The sequence below is a fragment of the Stegostoma tigrinum genome, chromosome 12 (assembly GCF_030684315.1).
Source record: "Stegostoma tigrinum isolate sSteTig4 chromosome 12, sSteTig4.hap1, whole genome shotgun sequence".
Lineage (NCBI taxonomy): Eukaryota > Metazoa > Chordata > Chondrichthyes > Orectolobiformes > Stegostomatidae > Stegostoma > Stegostoma tigrinum.
The window spans coordinates 21138887-21162058 of record NC_081365.1 but is presented as its reverse complement, the minus strand read 5'-3'; the positions used below and the strand labels follow the sequence as shown (position 1 = coordinate 21162058).

Below are 23172 nucleotides of genomic sequence, written 5' to 3'. Positions count from 1 at the left end.
CATTAAGTCTACACCAGTCTAATCCCAGTTTCCAGCACTTAACCTATAGCCTTGTTGATTTGGCATTGCAAATGTATATCTAAATACTTCTTAAATAGTGAGGGTTTCTGCTTCTACCACCCTTTCAGGCAGATTTCCATCAGCTTCTAGGTCAAACAGGTTTACCTGACATTCCTCTAATTGCCCTATCCCTTAAGTCACTGATCCCTCCACCTTGGGAAAATGTTCCTTCCTGTCTATGCCCCTTATACACTTCATACATCTCAATCACGTCATCTACCTCAGTCTCCTCTGCTCCAAAGAAAACTACCTCGGTCTATCTGTTCACGACTAAAACTCTCCAGGCCAGCCAACATCCTGATAAGTCTCTTTTGCACCCTCTCCACTGCAACTGTATCCCTCCTACATTGTGGATCACAGAACAGCACACCATACTCCAGCTAACAGAGCCAACGTTTTATCCAGTTCCAGCATAACCTCCCTGCTCTTAGTTCTGATCTGTGCCTTGGTTAATAAAGGCAAGTACCCCATTTACTTTCTTAAACATTTTATCTCCCTGACCTGCTACCTTAAGGGATTGGTGGTCACACATGTCAAAATCCTCTGACCCTCAGTCGTCTCCAGGGTCCTACCATGTGCCATGAATTGTTTGTCCTGCCCAAGTATATCGCCTCACACTTAGCTGGATTGAATTTCATTTGTCACTGATCAGCCCCTCTATTCTCGTGTTCTAACACTATCCTCCTCATTATTTACCATCCCACCAATTTTCATATCATCCATGAACTTACTGATCAATCCTCTTGCGTTCAAATCTAAATTGCTAACAAATACCACAAACAGCAAGGGCCCTGACACTCATCCCTAAGGATGCTACTGGACACAGGCTTCAAGACAAAAACACCCTCAACCATCATCCTTTGCTTCATGCCACTGAGCAAATTTTGGATTGAATTAGCTAAATTTGTTTGTATCCTGTGGGCACCTACCTAAACTATCAGTCTCCAATATGACAGTTTATCAAACTTGCTGGCGTCCAAGTAAACAACATGAAATGTATTGCCTGCATCTACACAACTGGTCACCTCTTCAAAAAAACAAACGAATCGATCAGACATGACCACCCCCGAAGACAACCATGTTGATTGTTCTTGATTAATCCCTGCCTCTCCCAATACAGATTAATTCTGTCCCTCAGAATTGCTTCTAATAGTTTCCTCACTACTGAGTTTTGACTGGCCTATTTCCTGTTTATTCTTTCCTCACTTCTTGAATACTTGTACCACATTGGCTGTCCACTCGTCTTCCAGGATCTTTCCTGTGGCCAGATAAGAATTGAAAATCATTGCCAGCACCCCTGCTATTTCCTCCCTGACTTCCATATGGCTGTGGTGATTTATCTACTTTTAAACTCGCCAGATCATTCAGAGTCTCCTCTTTTTCTATGCTAATTTCTTCAATTGTATCATGGTCCTTGTCCCTGATTTCTAGGAAGATAGGGTTAGGGTTTGGCAATGGCAAAAACACTAACCCATCTTTGTAAAGTACAATTCTCATCAGTTGATTTTGTGATGAAATGTGAGTTATTTGTAGATATAAGTATCATTTTTAGAGCTTGGATTTGAAAACAGTGGCAAATGGGTGCTGGTTACTTTTGTGAACTTTTTTGAACAAGTTAATGAGTCCCTCCAAAACAATGAATATTCTAGTATGTGTTAGAGATAAGGGGAGTGTGAAATTATTGAATGTCAATGGAACAAGAGGTTTATACCATGGGGTTTATGACAGATAGAATAAACATGGAAGGCCAGCATTACCTTTCGTTTTCAGTTCACAAGAATCAAGGCTTGATTTTAATTTAGAAAACCCAGAGATTTCAAACTTGAAGTTGGAAGAAACATAACTGGGTTCCAACATAAGTTAAGTTTTGTCTCCTGAGTGAAGTGTAGGACAGTTAGGAGAATAAAGCCTCCACGGTAGAAAAGTTTCTTTGTGCTACTTGCAGACTGGAAGAAATTGGGGTTAGGGTTAGGTACTACATAGAAAGCAAGTTTTTTTTTAACCTTGTATTAATTAAATAATGTGCCAAATAACTGATTGGTTCACAAGCAGGAAAACACAAACTGGAACAAGCACCTATCGCTTGTCTGGATTCAGAGAAATTTACCCATATCATAAAAATCAGGATGTTATTTTTGTTTGAAAGGAAATCCCCAACAACGGCAATAAGTTTTAAAATAGGTGATTGTGATGAAGAGCCTCGAAACATTAGTTCTGCTTTCTCCCCACAGTTGCTGCCAGACCTGCTTGGTATCACCAGCAGTTTCTGTTTTTGTTTTAGAGCGATGACCCTAGGATTGAGTGCGACTGTTACATTTATTGTAAACAAAAGCCAGCAGGTGGAGGCCTTTTGTGCTCCTGAGATGCTGCTGGGCCTGCTGTGTTCATCCAGCCTCACATTTTATTATCTTGGGATTCTCCAGCATCTGCAGTTCCCATTATCCCAGCAGGTGGAGTGCCAGGTTACTGGAATGATAGGAAAAGAAGAAATTTTGCAGGATAAGCTGGTGAAACTTGAAAGAATTTCATGGTCTAGCTGGGAACTGCAATGATCCTGGTAAACGTAAAAATAAATTGACAATTTGAAGATCTCTTGTATGTGAGATATTGCTACATGAATTATCAATTAGGTCATGAAGATGGCAGTTAACAATTAAATCATTGCTCTGATTCATCTATCTTACACTCTGACCACTTCAATGATTAAGTTTATTTTTTAATCAACGATTTGAGGTTGGCAGAGACATTGTGAGAGATTATCTTACATAGTTTCAATGAGTTGGGCAAATGGTATAATGTTACATGTTTATATCTGCTTCAAGATTCACAGTAAACAGTCCATTTTTAACAGAAAAATGTATATAAACTAAGCAACAGTATCAGAATAGTAGGCTGAGATGAGGGGGATTGACCTCATGTTTTACAATAGGATAGTTCAAATACATTGCAAACTTTTATGATGTTTTGCCACTTCTGGCCATGGTTTGAAAAGGGCACTACTTGGGATCACGGAAAGCGAGCTGACTGGGTCTGTTGATGCAGAGCACAATAATGCTTGTTCTTTCTCAGGAGGCTTAGGAAATTTGTCTGTAAGGATCTTCACCAACATTTACAAATGCACCATTGAAATCATTCTTTCTGGGTGCACAATGGCCTGGTATGGCAAATGCTCTGCCCAGGAATGTAAGAAACTACAAAATGTTATGTACACAGCCCAGACCATCATGAAAGCCCATTCCCCAACTCCATCTACATATCTCTTTGCAGTGGAAAGGCTGCCAACCTCAAAGACCCCTCCCACCCCAGTAATACCCTCTTCCAACCGGCGGAAAATACAGAAGCTTAAACACATGCAATAACAAGCTCAAGAACAGCTTTTTCTCTGCTGTTATTAGGATGCTGAGTGGACCTCTCTAATTTCAAATCTAAATGTTGACTTTGCTTTTGTGCACCTCCTGTGCAGCCGTAACTTTGTATGCCTTGCTCTGTCTAACCACTCAATGATGTATATGTCCTTGTGTGTTATGATCTGCCTGTACTGCTTGCAAAACAAAAAAATTCACTGTACTTAGATATATGTGATAACAATAAATCAAATCAAATTAATAGCAATATTAAACGAGAGGAACAAATCCCAACTCTTGTAAATTATGCTCAGGTTAATTAACAAAAAGGATCCACACACAATATTCAATGGTTTACTAGAAAAACATACTTAGATCCAAACTTTCACCGTGATACCCTTACCATCTGGTGAGAACTGGTCACGCTCAAATACAGTGATACACAATACATCCTGTTCCAGATCTTTAATGAAGAACTGACAGTTAGAATTCCATTTGGGGTTCAGAGTATCCTGAATGGTTTTTGTGATGTGACACTGAGAGCCCATAGTCACTTCACAGTAAGGATTACTCTTCCCTAAAAGAGAGATGAGGAAAAAGAAATTATTAAAATCCTCGATAGGTTTTAATGGAATACAGAATCACAGTTAGAATTTATTAACTCGTTATTAAAGGAGATTCAATTAAGAAATACTTTCCAATTGTTTTTTTTCCTCAAGTTCCATTTATTACATTTCTACCTTTTACTATAGTCACTTCATCTCAGCTACCAGTTGTAGTGAATCTTGACTGAACTCCCACAAGGAAGGAATATAGTCTCAAGGGTGATGTCAAAAACCTCACACAATGGGCTCGTATTTCCCAGAAAGGAAAACCTCACACAGATTGCCACTCTATCCCTTTTGTTTTTATGACAGAAGAGAGCTTTGCATTTCCAAGAGCAGATTCTGCTCAGGGGTCCCTCAGAAATGCAGAGCCATAGAGGTTGTAGCCACGTTCGCTGACCTGGTAAGTTTGACGGCAGATGTTTTGTCATCCTGCTAAATAATACCATCAGTGCGCGTCTGGTGGATCATCAGTATTCTATCCCACTGGTTACTTATATGCCTCAGTTTGCACCTTTGTATCATCCGTGAACTTGTTAAGCCACCCTTCCATTCCTTCATCCAAATCATTTACAAAAATCACATATAGAAGAGGACCCAGAACAGATCCTTGTGGTACACCACTCGTAACTGAGCACATGTTGAATATTTTCCATCCACTACCACCCTTTGTCTAAGGGTCAGCCAATTCGGAATCCAATCTGCCACATTTCCCCCTATTCCATGCCTCTTTACCTTTTGCATGAGCCTACCATGGGAAACTTCATAAACACCTTACTTAAATCCATGTATACTACATCCACTGCTCCACCTTCATCCACGTGTTTGGTCACCTCTTCAAATAATTCAGTAAGGTTTGTGAGGCATGATCTACCCCTCACAAATCCATGCTGACTGCCACAAATCAAACTGTGCCTTTCCAAGCAATCTTAAATCCTGTCTGTCAGAGCTCTTTTCAATAATGTGACCACCAGTGATATAAGACTAACTGGCCTATCATTTCCGGGGTTAACCCCGTTCCCTTTTTTGAACAAGGGAATGACGTTTGCCTCTTTCCAAACTTCCGGCACTATGCCCATGGACAGTGAGGATGAAAAGGTCATCGCCAAAGGTCCTGCAATCTTGTCTGTCACTTCCCATAGAATCCTTGGATAAACCCCATCAGGCCCGGGGGACATATCAATCTTTAACTTCCTCAGAATTCCTAGCACATCTTCTTTACTAACATCAACCTCCTCTAGCCTACCTGCCCATTTCACAACATCCTCCTCTAAAACTAGGTCTGTGAATACTGAAGAAAAGTATTCATTAAGGACCACTCCTGTCTCTTCAGGCTCTGTGCACAAATTCCCTGTACAATCCTTGATCGGCCCTACCCTTCCTCAGGTCAGTCTCTTGTTCTGCACATACGTGTAAAAAGTCTCGGCGTTTTCCTTGATCCTATCCGCCCAGGTTTTCTCATGTCCCCCTATTGCTCTCCTAAGCCCTTTCTTCAGCTCCTTCCTACCTATCTTGTATCCCTCTAGAGCCTTTTCCATTCCTCTTTTCCCAAACCTTACATAAGCCTCCTTCTTCCTCAGATCCAGTCATTCAACCTCTCTCGAGAACCATGCCTCCCTCACTCGACCACATCTTCCCTGCCTGCAAGGGACAAACATATGGAGCACACACACTATGCATTCCTTAAAGAAACTTCACATTTCAATAGTGCTCTTCCTTGACAGCATCTGTTTCCAATTTATGTTACCCAATTCTTACCTGACTGAATGGTAATTACCCTTCCCGCAATTATAAACTTCACCCTGCCGTATGTACCTACCCTTATCCATGACTATCGTGAAAGAAAGAGAGTTATGATTACTACTGCCAAAATGCTCTCCTACCAACAGGTCTAACACTTCGCCCGGTTTGTTGCGCAGGATCTAATTCAGTGTGTTTGTTGATGGAGTTCCAGATGGAATACCAGGCTTCCAGGAATTCCCTGGCATGTCACTGTTTGGCTTGTGTGATCATGGATGTGTTGTCCTCGTCGGATTCATGTCCCTTGTTGACCGTGAGTAGTGAGACAAGTGAGAACTGGTCATCTCTCTTGGTGTCTAGTTAGTCAGTTTTCTTCCAGTTTGGCCTATGTAGTGTTTCTCACAGTCCATGCATGGTACTTTGTATATTACACTGGTCTTGCTGGTTTTGGGTATGGGAGCCTTAACATTTGTCAGTAGCTATCCTAGTGTTGTTATTGGTTTGTGGGCTACTTTCATACCTAGGGGTCTAAGTAACCTTGTAGTCATCTCTGAAAGTCCTTGATGCAAGGTACCATGATTAGTGAATTTGGTTGCGTCTTCCTACTGTAGTCTGTTTCAGAGGTAATAGCGGATTGTGCTTTTCAGATATCCATTCCTTTTGAGGATTGTGTATTTTGAAGTGCTCCTGTTCTGCTTAGCATAGTTCAGGGTTGCTGCAATGCGTTGTGGCTTGTTTAAATAGTATCCTGATGCAGCTCCATTTGTGGGCATTGGGGTGGTTGCTAGTGTAATTGAGTATTTATTCCATATGTGTGGTCTTTCTATATACTTTAGTCTGCAGTTCCCCATTGTTTTTGCACTCTACCATTATGTCCAGGAAGGGTAGTCATTTGTTGTTCTCTTCTTCTTTTGTGAATTTTATCCCACTGAGGATGTTGTTTATGTGTCAGTGGGTTTCTTCCAGTTTTATGCATTTAATAATCACAAAAGTGTCATCTTCATATCATTTCCAAAGTCGGGGTTGTAAAGTGGAGAGAGCTGTATGTTCTAACATTTGCATTACTGCTTCTGCAATCAGTCCTGACATTGGGGATCCCATTGGCGTTCCGTTGATTTGTTTGTATTAGCGAGTTTTGAGAAGATTTGTAGCTCAGGTTGAGGTTCTGGATGTGAGTTTGCTCACTGAGCTGGAAGGTTAGTTTTCAGACGTTTCGTCACCATTCTAGGTAACATCATCAGTGAGCCTCCGACGAAGCGCTGGTGTTATGTCCCGCTTTCTATTTATCTGGTTAGGTTTCCTTGGGTTGGTGATGTCATTTCCTGTTCTTTTTCTCAGGGGATGGTAGATTGGCTCCAAGTCAATGTGTTTGTTGATGGAATTCCGGTTGGAATGACATGCTTCTAGGAATTCTCGTGCATGTCTCTGTTTGGCTTGTCCTCGGATGGATGTGTTGTCCCAATCAAAGTGGTGTCCTTCCTTATCTGTATGTAAGGATACGAGTGATAGTGGGTCATGTTGTTTTGTGGCTAGTTGATGTTCATGTATCCTGGTGGCTAGATTTCTGCCAGTTTGTCCAATGTAGTGTTTGTCACAGTTCTTGCAAGATATTTTGTAGATGACGTTCGTTTTGCTTGTTGTCTGTATAGGGTCTCTGAAGTTCATTAGCTGCTGTTTTAGTGTGTTGGTGGGTTTGTGGGCTACCCTGATGCCAAGAGGTCTGAGTAGTCTGGCAGTCATTTCGGAAATGTCTTTGATGTAGGGGAGCGTGGTTATGGTTTCTGAGCCCGTTTTGTCTGTTTGTTTGGGTTTGTTGCTGAGAAATCGGCAGACTGTGTTCATTGGGTACCCATTCTTTCTGAATACGCTGTATAGGTGATTTTCTTCTGCTCTGCGTAGTTCCTCTGTGCTGCAGTGTGTGGTGGCTCATTGGAATAATGTTCTAGTGCAGCTTCGTTTGTGGGTGTTGGGATGGTTGCTCCTGTAGTTCAGTGTTTGGTCCGTATGTGTTGTTTTCCTGTAGACGCTGGTTTGAAGTTCCCCATTGGCTGTTCACTCTACTGTGACGTCTAGGAATGGCAGTTTGTTGTTTTCCTCCTCTTATGTGAATGTTATGCCAGTAAGGGTATTATTGATGGTCTTGAAGGTTTCCTCTAATTTGTTTTGTTTAGTGATAACAAAGGTGTCATCCACATAGCGGACCCAAAGTTTGGGTTGGATGGTTGGCAGAGCTGTTTGTTCGAGTCTCTGCATTGCTGCCTCTGCTAAGAACCCTGATATCGGAAATCCCATGGGTGTACCGTTGGTTTGTCTGTAGGTTTTGTTATTGAAAGTGAAGTGGGTGGTGAGGCATAGGTCCACTAGCTTGATGATGTTGTCCTTGCTGATGAGGTTGTGGTGTCTGGTGTATGTGTCTTCTGTTCTTCTAATAGTGTAGTCAGTGTTTCTTTGGCCAGGTTGATGTTGATGGATGTGAACAGGGCTGTTACGTCAAAGGAGACCATTATTTGATCCTCTTCTATCTTGGTGTCTTTGATGGTGTCTTTGATTTGTTTGTATATACTGTCGTCAAAAGTGAAGTGGGTTGTCAGGCACAGATCTCGTAGTTTCATGGTAGTGTCCTTATTGATGTTGTTGGTGTCCTGGGTTGCCTGCTTATATGATTGATGTACAACCGCCTCCACAAATACAAGCAGGAAATTATGAGCTAAAGATCTCTACACCCCAATGCAACTGATCACGAATGGACAACCACAATGGAGCAAGCCATCAGCATACAGCAAAAAAAAGGATCAGAACAAACAGCCCTTCAAGAAAAACAGTCCAAAATCACCCCATCAACAACATGGACAACACAGATTCATGGATTAAAAACATCTTGGACCAAGCACTTACAGACACTGAGATGACTGTCCCAGTACGTGGACAGAATTATAACTACAGAGATGCCAAAAAGATTTTCTTCCTGGCTGAGATAATGGGAACTGCAGATGCTGGAGAGTCCAAGATAACAAAGTATGGACCTGGATGAACACAACAGGCCAAGCAGCATCTTGGGAACAGAAAAGCTGACATTTCGGGCCTAGACCCTTCATCAGAGAGGGGGATGAAGGGTCTAGGCCTGAAATGTCAGCTTTTGTGCTCCTAAGATGCTGCTTGGCCTGCTGTGTTCATCCAGGTCCACACTTTGTTATCTTTCTTCCTAGCTGTGCTGGAATTGACACTTAAGACTAACGGATTCATGGAAGAAGCACAACAGACCATCAGTCAGACAATAGTCCCAACACCTAGCAAAAAGGTAGGTGGAACACATTCAACACAGAACAGAGGAAAGCCTGGAAAGACTCAAGAAAAACACCCTTTGCACAACCACTGAGAAACAGAACCATAAGTAATACCAAACACCCCAACAAACCAAGGCATGTAAATAACAAGCGGAACAGAACACTGATGCTTCATCGGAGACGCACTGATGATGTTACCGAGCAGAGTGGCAAAACATTTGGATCCAAACACACTGGCTCGACAAGCAAGTCTGCAACCTCATCCACAACCCAAGCTACACATCTTCTCGAAAACCTTAGAGCCATACGTTCATTCCAACGATTGTTCATTAGCACAGAGCTGTCGCAGGAAGACAAACCATGCCCCTGTTCACAGTCGGTATTCTGACGTTTAAAAATCCAGATAGCCTCTGACAGCTGCTGTCGAAAGGGCAAGTATATATGTCTAATGTCAGTGCACTGGCAGGCGAGGAAGGATGTCAGGTAAGTAGTGCACCAAGTGGGTAGAGTGCAGGCAAGTGATGCAGTATTTCAGGTAGATGACAACAAAACGTGAGGCTGGATGAACACAGCAGGCCCAGCAGCATCTCAGGAGCACAAAAGCTGACGTTTCGGGCCTAGACCCTTCATCAGAGAGGGGAATGGGGAGAGGGAACTGGAATAAATAGGGAGAGAGGGGGAGGCGGACCGAAGATGGAGAGTAAAGAAGATAGGTGGAGAGAGTATAGGTGGGGAGGTAGGGAGGGGATAGGTCAGTCCAGGGAAGACGGACAGGTCAAGGAGGTGGGATGAGGTTAGTAGGTAGCTGGGGGTGCGGCTTGGGGTGGGAGGAAGGGATGGGTGAGAGGAAGAACAGGTTAGGGAGGCAGAGACAGGTTGGACTGGTTTTGGGATGCAGTGGGTGGAGGGGAAGAGCTGGGCTGGTTGTGTGGTGCAGTGGGGGGAGGGGACAAACTGGGCTGGTTTTGGGATGCGGTGGGGGAAGGGGAGATTTGGAAGCTGTGAAGTCCACATTGATACCGTTGGGCTGCAGGGTTCCCAAGCGGAATATGAGTTGCTGTTCCTGCAACCTTCGGGTGGCATCATTGTGGCACTGCAGGAGGCCCATGATGGACATGTCATCTAAAGAATGGGAGGGGGACTGGAAATGGTTTGTGACTGGGAGGTGCAGTTGTTTATTGCGAACCGAGCGGACGTGTTATGCTGGGTGTGAGAAACCGGAACTGGCAGGGGGCAGGGTGGATAAGTGTCGGGTCTGGGATGAGTTTTGAATCCAGTGCAGAGAGTGGGTAGAGGTATAGGGGCCCTGAAGTAGGTGGAAGTTGTTTACTCTGAGGCCAGTTGGCGGTGGACGTTGGGTGGGTCAGGTTGGTGGTAGTGGTCTGGATCGTTCTAAGTGATCTGGGGGAATGGTGTAGTTGCAGGGGCTAGGTGTGAGGTAAATGTGGGGTCTATCAAAGAATTCATCAAGAGTTAGGATATGTACTTAATAGTCTAACTCTTCTGGAGTAATGATTTTACTTAGTCTTATCAGAATCTTCCAAAATTGAGAGAGAGATTTTTGGATGGTTCCAGGAATAGCAGAATTGCCCAGTGGAATCTTCAATTTCCTGGATAATTCCTTCAGAGTTTGGCACAATGAAGATTCTGCCTCCAATCTATGCTGTGTTATGAAGTTGGGTACAGTATTTGTGAACTGGAAGGCAGGAAGCTAAAATGTGTGGTCAGTTTTAGAGATAAAGTGCTTTTAAGCTTAGAGTTAAACAGAGAAGCTTATCTGTAAGCAGGTGGGAAATAGTTCGGATAGTTCTAAATTTTGCAACATGTATCTACTGGCTGTGCAAGTGGTAATTTCAGATCTGTTCTGATGTTTTGACAGCTAGTTTGAATTTATCCAATTTAAAACAAGCACCTAGATTCAGAAAGCCAGTTGAACTTAATTCAGATGGTGCTGACAACCTGAAAATAATCATAGTATATGAAATTGATTTGTCATGGGAGGGGTGGTATATAAAGATGAGGGCATTTGAAAAATCAGAGAGAGCCAACTGCCTTCTGAGGGGAAAGCCAAACTTTGGCTGCAGCAAAAGCAAGTCCACTATCTGAGATACAAACCAGGCTTTCACATAAAATTATTGAGCTCTCTGAAAAGACCCATCAAAGGTACCATGGCATGTTAGCTCAAAGTCCTCAATGAAAAAATTGAAGGGAAAAGACATCCAAGAGAACAGAATCAGTAGAAGAAAGGCATTTGTGACATGAAATCAACAGAAGGAAGATTGGATGTATAGCGGAGTGAATGTAGATTGTGTGAACTTGGAGAGATTAGGTTTCAATTTATTGGTTGTACAAGTGGGACTTGTATTTATTCATACGGGATTCCAGTAGAATTTCGATGAGTTAAGAAGTAGTTAGTAGTCAAGGGGGAATTATTCAGTTTGTTAGTAGTTCTGCTAATTTGCTCATTGTTTAAACAACTAAATTATTTCTCATTATTTGTAAAGTGGACCAGAGATTTTCTTTCTTTTAACCACTCTTTTAACAGATTACAAGAGAAAAGGTGAGCTTCGCTGGATGTTTTGGGGGTAATTTTTAGAGGGGAATCTCTACTCTTGTCACAAGAGGCTAGAGCTTATGTTTTTGGTTTAATTATCAGAGGATGGTTTAATTGACCATCCCCCCACCATAACAACTGCAATAACATCTGTCAGACCAGCAAAAAATTTGGGCCAATGTTTTTTAAAGTTTTCCTTCTGTGTAGATTTTGTCTTATAATCATGATTACCCTGATGTCACCAGATGATCTTCATAGGGAATCATTTCCCTTCCTGTGCCAGAGTCACAAACAATATGCCCTAATGCTATCCATCACCGTTTCTCATCTAAAAACTGTCTCAGCTTTGATGGGCATGTTGACCACACAGAGCTTTACTATTTGGGTCCCTCCCACTTTATTCCATGACTGTGCTGCGGTTAGAAAAACTGAGAAACAGCAAGATTTTATCCAACTAAATACTGGCAAGATTAAAGCCATGTTAATTGGTTCTCTGGCTCATGGTGGCTCTTTTACTGATATTACTCAATCAGCCGAGGAACCTTCATCGACATTCACCTTCATTGTCACAAAGATCATTGGCTCAGAAAGCTTTGAGACTTTCTTTTGGCCAGGAATAAGTTTAAAAGTGCAAGGTTATTATTCAATAATTCTGCAAACCTGAGAACATGCAAGCCTCTTCATCCAGTTAAGGAGAAAATACTTTACGTTTGCCAGGCCATTCGCTAAACTATGATTCCATGATTAATTTACCCCAGTAACTGCGTAAAACCCAAGTGTTGGCATGTTATTCTTTCCACTGTAACATAGTAATGAAGAGGATTGATGAGGACAGAGTGTCGACATCATCTACATGGACTTCAGTAAGGTGTTTGACAATGTTCTTCATGGTAGGCTGGTTAGCAAGGTTCTATCACATGGAATTCAGGGAGAACTAACCATTTGGATACAGAACTGGCTCGAAGGTAGAAGACAGAGGATGGTGGGTGAGGGTTGCTTTTCAGACTGGACCAGCGGTGTGCCACAAGGAACAGTACTGGGTCCACTGCTTTTTGTCATTTATATAAATGATTTGGATGTGAACACAGCAGGTATGGTTAGTAAGTTTACAGCTCCAAAATTGGAGGTGTAGTGGACTTTCCCGTGAAGAAAGTTACCTCAGAGTAAAATGGGATCTTGATCAGATGGGTCAATGGGCTGAGGAGTGGCAGATGGAGTTTAATTTAGTTAAATGTAAGGTGCTGCATTTTGGAAAGGCAAATCAAGGCAGGACTTATACACTTAGTGATTACGTCCCAGGGAGTGTTGCTGATTGAAAAGACTGTGGAATGCAGGTTTGTAGTTCCTTGAAAGTGGTTGAGCAATAGGGAGAGGCTGAATAAACTGGGGCTATTTTCATTGTAGCATCGAATACTGAGGGGTGACCTTATAGAGGTATGTAAAATCACGAGTGGCACGGATAGGGTGAATAGCCAAGGTCTATTCCCTGGGATAGGGGAATCCACAACAACAGAGCATAGGTTTGAGGTGAGAAGTGAAAGATTTAAAAGGGACTTCAAGGCAACTTTTTCACACAGAGGGCAGTGCGCATGTGCAATGAGCTGCCAGAGGAAGTAGTGGAGCCTGGTACAATCACACATTTAAAAGGCATCTGGCTGGGTATATGACTAGGAAGGATTTAGAGGGATATGGGATAAATGCTCACAAATGGGACTTCATTAAATTCAGATATCTGGTCAGCATGGACGAGTCAAACTGAAGGATCTGTTTCTGTGCTGTACTGCTCTATTGGCTCTATGAATCTACAGAAATAGCTAATCCAGACTTTATCTGAACATACAGGTAGGGTCATGGATTGGTCGTCAGTAGAAGAAGTTTGAGACAGTTTTTGCTCCCTAACACAAGCGTGCTGAAGCCAATTATCATGCGCCTACCACTAACCTACCTGAGATTAACCAATTAAGTACAGATCAGATCAGATCCTGAGTCTTGAGTCTTCCTGGTCTGCAGTCAGCGATTACTCTCACCGAGAATGTGAGAGATTCTCTGAATTCAACACATTACAGCACAATAGACAAATTTGAAAGTTCAACTCCCATCAAAATGGTTCAGCACTTGACTCTCAGGGCGCTGCAAACATTTAAAGCAACTTTCTTCTTGTGGGATAAATTTTGCTAATTCATGGTCGTCAAATGTGCATACAAATAGAGCAATAGTAAGAATATAAACATCATTACTTGACGTGATATTTTCTCTGGGGATTGATGTTGAATGTGGAATACACAGGAAACTGAGGAAGTTCTCACCACTGGATCTGCATGCTTTCAGCTCTATGCCTTCGACTATATTCACCATTAGCCTTCCAATGCCTGTAGCCCTTTGAGAACGAACTGGAGGAGAAAGCAAAAGGGAACACATATTTGAAGATGGACTACATCTGAAGAAATTCTTTCAATGCAAGTACTAATGGCATTACTTACCCAAATAGGCCTTCTCTCGCTTCTTTTTTTCTGTTTCTATGTAGAGTTCTGAAGCAGCTTTAATTTTTTGCACCCAAGCTGTTCTGCAGAATGAAAAGAAATGAATAGTGGAATGGAATAAACTGTGTTGTTGGGTGCTGATGGTGTTTCCTCCATTTCTGTGACAACATTCAATTCTAGCCCAGAGTTCATGGATGAAAATTTGGTCTGTTTGCTCAACATAGTGACCTTTGGGTGCAGACAGCCTAAATTTAATTTCTAGCGACAATGGACTTGGGAGCACAAAGTTGCCCTTAATTTGGCAACACTACACAGCATCACTCTGGAAGGCCACACATGAACTGGTGAGGTACAGTCAATGTTCTTATTTGAATGCGTGGCTGAGATGTGTTCTTGGATCAGAATTTTAAAACATTAAATCTAAATTGCGTTTGGGAGTGCTTTGTCATAGCAATGAGTATCTGCAAATTTTGTTTCTACAAGATATAATTTGAATACTTAATAGTCCAACTTTTCCTGTGTAATTATTTCACCTAGTCTTGTCAGAACCATCAGGAATCTCAAGAATTACAAACGGTTTTCCAGATATCTGGTTCAATAAATTCCTGTTATACTGAGTGCTTTGTTAAAACCTTGAATTAATCTGCAGTATTTTCAAGATTTGTATCCCAGAGGGATTTCAGCAGCACTGTAATTAACACCAAGTTTCCCGTCACAGATCTGAAATACTTATACCAACACAACATCAGAAGTCTCTTAGTTAGTACATAGTAAAGAGTATGCTTTGCTTACTACAGGCTAATTCTATAAAAGGATCTCCAGCAAATGTGACTGTAGTGCATTTCAACATGATCATAAATCACCCCTTAGTAAAAATAAATATTTAACTTAATGGAATATTATCTTTGAAGGAAACCAAGTTGGAAAAAAAGACAGCTTAAAATAAATGTGATTATTTTTCAGCCTGCTCCACAGCCTAGGATGCTGAAGCTTGCTGTAATAACATGAGGTGAGAATGCTGGGAGTTAGTCACATCATCATTGCCTAGCAGTTACACACAATGAACTTTCCTTGTGACATACCATATAATTCATCATACTGCTGTACACATCAGTTTGGTTTCAATATTATCTGAGACCCGTACCATTCAGATAAATTAGAAGTACTCCTTGCTAAGCACTAGTTTGAAAAAAACAAGTTTAAGAGTTTCTTTTTGCAGACAGCAAAAATTAAATATGATGAGAATATTCCTTTTATGCTAACTGATAATTGTGTGTCCCACTCATCCCTCAAAAAAATGTTGAGCTTGTGTGGTAAAAACCATGTTTGTGGTCCATTTGGGTGTAAGCAAGCAAAGCTGATTTAAAAAAAAGAATTCAGATACAAATAGAAATTTCTGGAAAAGCTCAGCAGGTTTGGCAGCATCTTGGAGAGAAATCAGAGTCGACAATTTAGGTTGAGTGACCCTTCCTCAGAACTGATGGTAGCTAGGAAAATGTCATTTATATAGAGGCATACAGCATGGAAACAGACCCTTCAGTCCAACTCATCCATGCTGACCAGATAGTCTAAATTAATCCAGTCCCAATTGCGAGCATTTGGCCCATATCCCTCTAAACCCTTCCTATTCTGGATGTGAGTTTGCTCGCTGAGCTGGAAGGTTCATTTTCACCCGAGGTCCAAATCTTCTCAAAACTCGCTAGCACCCTTCCTATTCATATACCCATCCAGATGCCTTTTAAGCGTTGTAACTGTACCAGCCTCTACCACTTCCTCTGGCAGCTTATTCCATACATGTACCATCCTCTGTCCCAGCGATACTTGAAACCAAACAGCAGAAACAGTCAGAGATAACAAGGTGTTGAGCTGGATGAACACAGCAGGCCAAGCAGCATCAGAGGAGCAGGAAAGCTGATGTTTTGGGCCTAGACCCTTCTAAGACATGGAAGAGCTCAAGCCCTAAAGTTATTGAACTCAATACTGAATCTGGAAGTCTGCAGGGTCCCCAAGTGAAGCGATCACTCAGTCCAGGCTTCATTTCCCCAACGTACAGGAGACCACATTGTGAGCAGCAAATGCAGTAGACTAGATTGTGTGAAGTTGGCTTTGCTTTGTTCAGAAAAAAGACCCTGAACTTCCAGTTGCCTGCCACTTCAACAGACTGCCCTGTCCTCTGGATAACATCTGTGTCTCAGGCTTGCTGCAGTGCTCCAGTGAAGCTCAGCGCAAGCCAGAGGAACACTGCCTCATTTTCTGCTTGGGAACCCTGCAGACTTCGGACTTAATATCGAGATCAATAACTTGAGACCTTCACAACCAAAACTCGTTATGAAATTGTCTGCTATTACACACCCGCCATTGTTAGCCACTAGCAGTCTCCATTAATAGCTAGAGATAATGGGAACTGCAGATGCTGGAGAATCTGAGATAACAAGGTGTGGAGCTGGATGAACGCAGCAGGCCAAGCAGCATCTCAGGAACACAAAAGCTGGCACTGATGAAGGGTCTAGGCACGAAACGTCATCTTTTGTGCTCCTGAGATGCTGCTCAGCCTGCTGTGTTCATCCAGCTCCACACCTTATTATCTCCACTAATAGCTATTCAGCCTCCTGGGCAGATTGTTATCTACTCCTTTTTCTGTCCAACTGCCCTTACTTCTCTTTGTGCTCCATCCGCACATATCATTTATACCTTACCCCTCCAACCACCCTGTGTCTCCTTATAACCTGACATTTTCTGAAGAAGGGTCTAGGCCTGAAATGTCAGCTTTCCTGCTCCTCTGATGCTGCTTGGCCTGCTGTCTTCATCCAGCTCTATACCTTGTGATCTCAGATTCCCCAGCATCTGCGGTTCCTACTACCTCTGAAACAATTTTCTTACCTACCATCCATTCTGAGGAAAGCTCACTCAACCCAAAATGTTAACCTTGATTTTTCTCCACAGATGCTGCCAGACATGATGAGCTTTTCCAGCAATACCTATTTCTATCTTTGATTTATGGCATCCACTGCCCTTTTGGTTTTCAAAAAATGCCGTGTTGGAAATCATAAACAAGCACAAATGTTGCTGGCAAAACTCAGCAGATCTGGCAGCATCTGTGGAGAAAAAGCAGTAGATTAATCAATTATCTGACAATTATAGGATACATAATTGCAATCAATACTGGTAAAATTAGATCAAATCAAATCACATCAAATTAGAAAAGTCATAGTATGGAAATCCACTTTTGGCTGCTTACAATATACTAAGTGCCTTTTGTGTACTCATTTACAATTTTGTCATCTTTGGAAATTTCCCCTCCCTAAGCACTCAAAATTAACAAGACCAGGGTCTGCTTCTTACCTTTCATTGATGCTCTCAGCACGGAGCGTGTACACCCTATCAATATGGGAGATGTGGAAAATGGGCTCATCACCAGAAGGGTCTGTAGGTAATTTCACCAATACCTCATTCAGAAATATAGGCTGGAAACATTACAGAAGCAAAAAGGTAAACAACCATAACATAACTCCTTTTTTGTGGCAGCAATGATTTTGCATGGGCTCAATAATATGTAATAAATCACTATCACACCACCTGACTGAGAGGTGCTTTTAAAAATAGTAACATCTCCAGTTTTAAAATGTTACGTACCCAGATGCCTTTTCACATAACTGTCTGCCATGTAGGATGTTAAAAAAAATTAAAACCCATCGCACACAGGGGAATATGGCGAACTGGAACCAAAACTGTGATCAGAGATAATGGGAACTGCAGATGCTGGAGAATCCAAGATAACAAAGTGTGAGGCTGGAAGAACGCAGCAGGCCAAGCAGCATCGTAGGAGCACAAAAGCTGACGTTTCGGGCCTAGAGCCTTCATCAGAAAAGGGGGATGGGGAGAGGGTTCCGAAATAAACAGGGAGAGAAGGGGAGGCGGACTGAAGATGGTTAGAGGAGAAGATAGGTGGAAAGGAGAGTATAGGTGGGGAGGGGATAGGTCAGTCCGGGGAGGACGGACAGGTCCAGGGGACGGGATGAGGTTAGTAGGTAGGAAATGGAGGTGTGGATTGAGGTGGGAGGAGGGGATAGGTGAGAGGAAGACCAGATTAGGGAGGCGGTGCCGAGTTAGGCTGATTTTGGAATGCAGAGGGGAGAGGGGACAAGCTGGGCTGGTTTTGGGATGCAGTGGGGGAAGGGGAGATTTTGAAACTTGTGAAGTCCACATTGATACCATTGGGCTGCAGGGTTCCCAAGCGGAATAGGGGGTGCTGTTCCTGCAACCTTCGGGTGGCATCATTGTGGCACTGCAGGAGGCCCATGATGGACATGTCGTCTAAGGAATGGGAAGGGGAGTAGAAATGGTTCGCGACTGGGAGGTGCAATTGTTTATTGTGAACTGAGCAGAGGTGTTCTGCAAAGCGGTCCACTTGGTTTCCCCCAATGTAGAGGAAGCCACACTGGGTACAGTGGATACAGTATACTACATTGGCAGATGTGCAGGTGAACATCTGCTTAATATGGAAGGTCATCTTGGGGCCTGGGATAGGGGTGAGGGAGGAGGTGTGGGGGCAAGTGTAGCATTTCCTGCGGTTGCAGGGGAAGTTGCCGGGTGTGGTGGGGTTGGAGGGCAGTGTGGAGCGAACAAGGGAGTCACGGAGAGAGTGGTCTCTCCGGAAAGCTGACAGGGGTGAGGATGGAAAAATGTCTTGGGTGGTGGGGTCGGATTGTAGATGGCGGAAGTGTCGGAGGATGATGTGTTGTATCCGGAGGTTGGTGGGGTGGTATGTGAGGACAAGGGAGATTCCCTTAGGGCGGTTATTGTGGGGGCGGGGTGTGAGGGATGTGTTGCAGGAAATGCGGGAGACACGGTCGAGGGCGTTCTCGACCCTGCGGGGGGGAAATTGCGGTCCTTGAAGAACGCGACCATCTGGGATGTGCGGGAGTGGAATGCCTCATCCTGGGAGCAGATGCGGCGGAGGCAAAGGAATTAGGAATAGGGGATGGAATTTTTGCAGGAGGGTGGGTGGGAGGAGGTGTATTCTAGGTAGCTGTGGGAGTCGGTGGGCTTGAAATTGATATCAGTTTCTAGCTGATTGCCTGCGATGGAGACTGAGAGATCCAGAAAGGTGAGAGATGTGCTGGAGATGTCCCAGGTGAACTGAAGGTTGGGGTGGAAGGTGTTGGTGAAGTGGGTGAACTGTTCGAGCTCCACTTGGGAGCAAGAGGTGGCGCCGATACAGTCATCAATGTACCGGAGGAAGAGGTGGGGTTTGGGGTCTGTGTAGGTGCGGAAGAGGGACTGTTCCACGTAACCTACCAAGAGGCAGGCATAGCTTGGGCCCATGCGGGTACCCACGGCCGCCCCCTTTGTCTGTAGGAAGTGGGAACCAAAACTGCCTCAGTGACAGGAAAGAAAAGGTAATGGTCAACGGATGTTTTTGTGAATGGAAAGTGGTTTCATGTCCCAATCTACAGAGCTCAGTTTTGACACTCCTGCTGGTTTGTGACGTAAATTAATGATTCCATTTAAATCTGGAAAGCATGATGGGCTAATTTGCAGTTGATACAAAAATTGCCCAGATAGTTGATAGTGAAGGGAATGGTTATTCTTTGGTTTAGTGGGTGGAAAAGTGGCAAATGGAATTCAATCCAGAGAAGCACAAGCTTGGCATTTGGGGAGGGCAATCAAAGCCCGGGATACCCAATAAACAGTAGAGTAATGAGAGGGGTAGTGGAAATGAGAGACCTTGGAACACATATCCACAGGTCCTGCAAGGGGATGGGAAATGTAGATAAGGTATTCAGGATATTCCCTTTATTGGGTTAGGTATTGAATAGTGCGGACTTGAGGAAAAGCCTTTTCACCCAGAAGGTGGCAAATGTCTGTAATTCACTGTTCTGTTTGTAGTGCAAGGAAACCCTCAACTTACATAAGAGGAGTCTGGATCTTCACCTGATGCACTGCAAAGACTGAAGGACCAGGTACCGGAGAGTGCGGTGAGAATGGGTAGCTAGTTTATTTGGCAAGTGCAGAAATGATGGGCTGAAAGGCTTTTTTCTGTTCTGTAACTTCTCTATGGTAACACAGAAGTCATAACTGAGTACAGGAATCGGCCACGGTTGCAAGAAACACCCAGAATGGGCATGAAGTTAAGAGAACAGCTGCCATGTCCATCTATTTGTGATGTTTGGATCGTATTTGGACTTCCACACCTCATTAATATGGCACTACTATTTTTCAGTGCTCAGCAGATCTCCTGTTACCATCGTAAGCCAGTGTCAGGCTGAGCTGGTTGAGTGGTGGTGGAGTTTTTGGGGTTTTTTCGGGGGGTGCAGTGTGAGGGTCAAGTGCTTGTTCCTTTTGGTGATCCTGCTCAGGTGACTCCAAAGGTGAGAAGTTTCAGCTTTGTGAGCAACTTTCATTGGTCACTTTGACAATCTCTTTTTTTGGCAGCTCAACCCCTGGCACAAAAGGATTTGGATATTTAACTAGCTGTGAGACAGCTGAGGTAGGTCCTCACAATTTTAATTACTGGCTATATGATTATCAAGTTGAGAAATCAGTAACTGGCAATTGAAAATCACCAACAAATTGTTGGATCACATCTTTTAGCAAGTCACTCAGCGACTTTTCTCCTCCAATCTGCATTGCCCAAGGACTTGCACAAAATTTCCATCTCAAACTGTTGCTAAATCATGAATCTGCTCATTTCCTTTTCAGTTTTAACAACTGGCTCCTTGTTTACTGGGGCTCTTTAATCTTAAACTGTACATTCTTATTTCACATTCAGTAGTAGTTTTTGCAGCACGTCCTGCATTCTATGGTAGGGAACACTCATTCTCTCAATTGAACTGTTAGTACAGTTCTTTTCTTGTAAAGAACTGGAGACTCAAAAGATTTGGAACACAACCTTTGTAACATTTTTAACACTTTGTGCACACTCGAAATTAGGGCCTGCAGGTAAACAGAATGTAAATAATATTCCTCTCACTAGCCATTCACGTTGACAACTGCTAACACCCATCACAGGCAAAGCTGAGACTAGATGATTCAGCACAAGCCGGGAATCAAATCTTTGGTCTTCTTGGTTTGTGTGGCTCAGCACAGCATATCATGGTGCTCTTATGTGGTTAGTCAACATTGCAGGATTCACTTTATTTTGTTTGCAAGCAACATTACAGCTTAGTTGAATTATTAAATTTTACTCACAGTCTTGTACATTTTGTACTGCAGATTTGACTTGGGGCTGAAGACCTTATCGGTTCCTGAAGAACCTAGTGGTTTAATGATCTGTGTCAGCAGCAGGAAGTCATTGAAGAGAAAGCCATAAAGCTCCTTATTACTTTTGGCTTTATAAAGTTTACCGCTGTGCAGGAATTTTCGAGGACCCAGGCAATTCGTGACGGAGTTAAAAACAAGTTGCTGAAATGAGAAAAGGGACACAGTAGTAATTATCTTTAAATGAAAAGGGTATAACTGCATCGGGACATTGAACATAGAAACATAGAAACAAAGTCCATTTGTTGAAATACACAAACTTGACTGCCCTGGTCGACCCATTATCTCACCTGCTGCGGCCCCACTAGACTTATCTCCACCTATCTCGACTCCATCTTCTCCCCGCCGGTCCAGGAACTCCCCATCTATGCCTGTGACACCATCCACGCCCTCCACCTACTCCAAAGTGTCTGATTCCCTGGTTCCCAACACCTCATTTTCACTATGGACGTCCAGTGCCTACACATCTGCATTCCCCATGCAGATGGCCTAAAGGCCCTCCGTATCTTCCTGTCCCGCAGGCCCGACCTGTCCCCCTCCACTGACACCCTCATCCGCTTAGCCGAACTCGTCCTCACTCTTAACAACTTCTTGAATTCCTCCCACTTCTTACAGACAAAGGGGTTGGCCATGGGTACCCTCATGGGCCCAAGCTATGCCTGCCTCTTTGTAGGTTACATGGAACAATCCCTCTTCCAAAGCTACACTGGCTTATCTCCCACCCCTTCCTCCGTTACATTGATACGCTGCCTCATGCTCCCACAAGGAGCTCAAACAGTTCATCCACATCACTAAAGCCTTCGACCCCAACCTTAAGTTCACCTGGACTATCCCCTGGACCTCTCCATTTCCATCTCTGGCAACCACCTAGAAATCAATATCCATTTCAAGCCAACCAACTCCCACACCTACCTAGAATATACCTCTGCTCACCCACCTTCCTGCAAAATTCCATCCCCTATTCCCAATTCCTTCACCTCTGCCGCATCTGGTCCCGAGGTGAGACATTCCACTCCCGGACATCCAGATATCCTTGTTTTTAAGGACCACAAATTCCCCTCCACAGTGGTTGAAAATGCCTTCTACCGCATTTCTTGCATTTCCCGCAACTCATCCCTCGCCCACTCCCTGTGATAACAACCAAAACATAATCGCTCTCGTCCTCACCAACCTCCGGATCCAACGCATCATCCTCTGGCACTTCTGCCATCTGCAATTTAACCCCACAACCAAAGACATTTTTTCCTCCCCACCCTTATCTGCTTTCCAGAGGGACCACTCTCTCCAGGACTTCCTTGTCCGCTCCACAATCCCCACCAGCCCCAACACCCCTGGCACTTTTCCCTGCTAGCGCAGGAAGTGCTACACCTGCCCCTACGCCTCCTCCCTCACCCACATCCTAGGCCCCAAGAAGACCTTCCACATTAAACAGATGCTCACCTGCATATCTGCTAACCTGGTTTACTGTATCTGCTGCTCCCCATGTGGCCTCCTCTAAGTCGAGGAAACCAAGCAGAGGCTTGGAGACCACTTTGTGGAGCACCTACACTCAGTTCGCGACAAACGACTGCACCTCCCAGTCACGAAGCACTTCAACCCCCCCCTCCCACTCCCTGGATGACACATCCATCCTGAGCCTCCTCCATTGCCACAACCCGAAGGTTGCAGGAACAGCATCTCATATTTCACTTGGGAACCCTGCAGCCCAATGGTATCAATGTGGACTTCACAAGCTTCAAAATCTCCCTGCCCCCGACCACATCCCAAAATCAGCCCAGCTTGTCCCCGCCTCCCTAACCTGTCCGGCATTTCTCCCACCTATCCACTCCTCCCACCTCAACCCCT

The 23172-nt window shown here is 43.6% G+C and overlaps 1 protein-coding gene across 5 annotated transcripts in view; it reads right to left on the bottom strand.

Annotated features, from left to right (window-relative positions):
- The window catches only part of itsn1 (intersectin 1 (SH3 domain protein)), a 217143-nt gene that overhangs the window by 5213 nt on the left and 188758 nt on the right, over positions 1 to 23172 (bottom strand). For all 5 annotated transcript variants that reach the window (XM_059650194.1, XM_059650193.1, XM_059650197.1 and 2 more), the window contains 5 exons: positions 21259 to 21471; positions 17410 to 17531; positions 14068 to 14150; positions 13894 to 13977; positions 3808 to 3981 (listed from right to left, as the gene is read on the bottom strand). In XM_059650194.1, coding sequence (XP_059506177.1) covers positions 3808 to 3981; positions 13894 to 13977; positions 14068 to 14150; positions 17410 to 17531; positions 21259 to 21471 — 676 coding nt within the window. The remainder of the gene's footprint in view (positions 1 to 3807; positions 3982 to 13893; positions 13978 to 14067; positions 14151 to 17409; positions 17532 to 21258; positions 21472 to 23172) is intronic.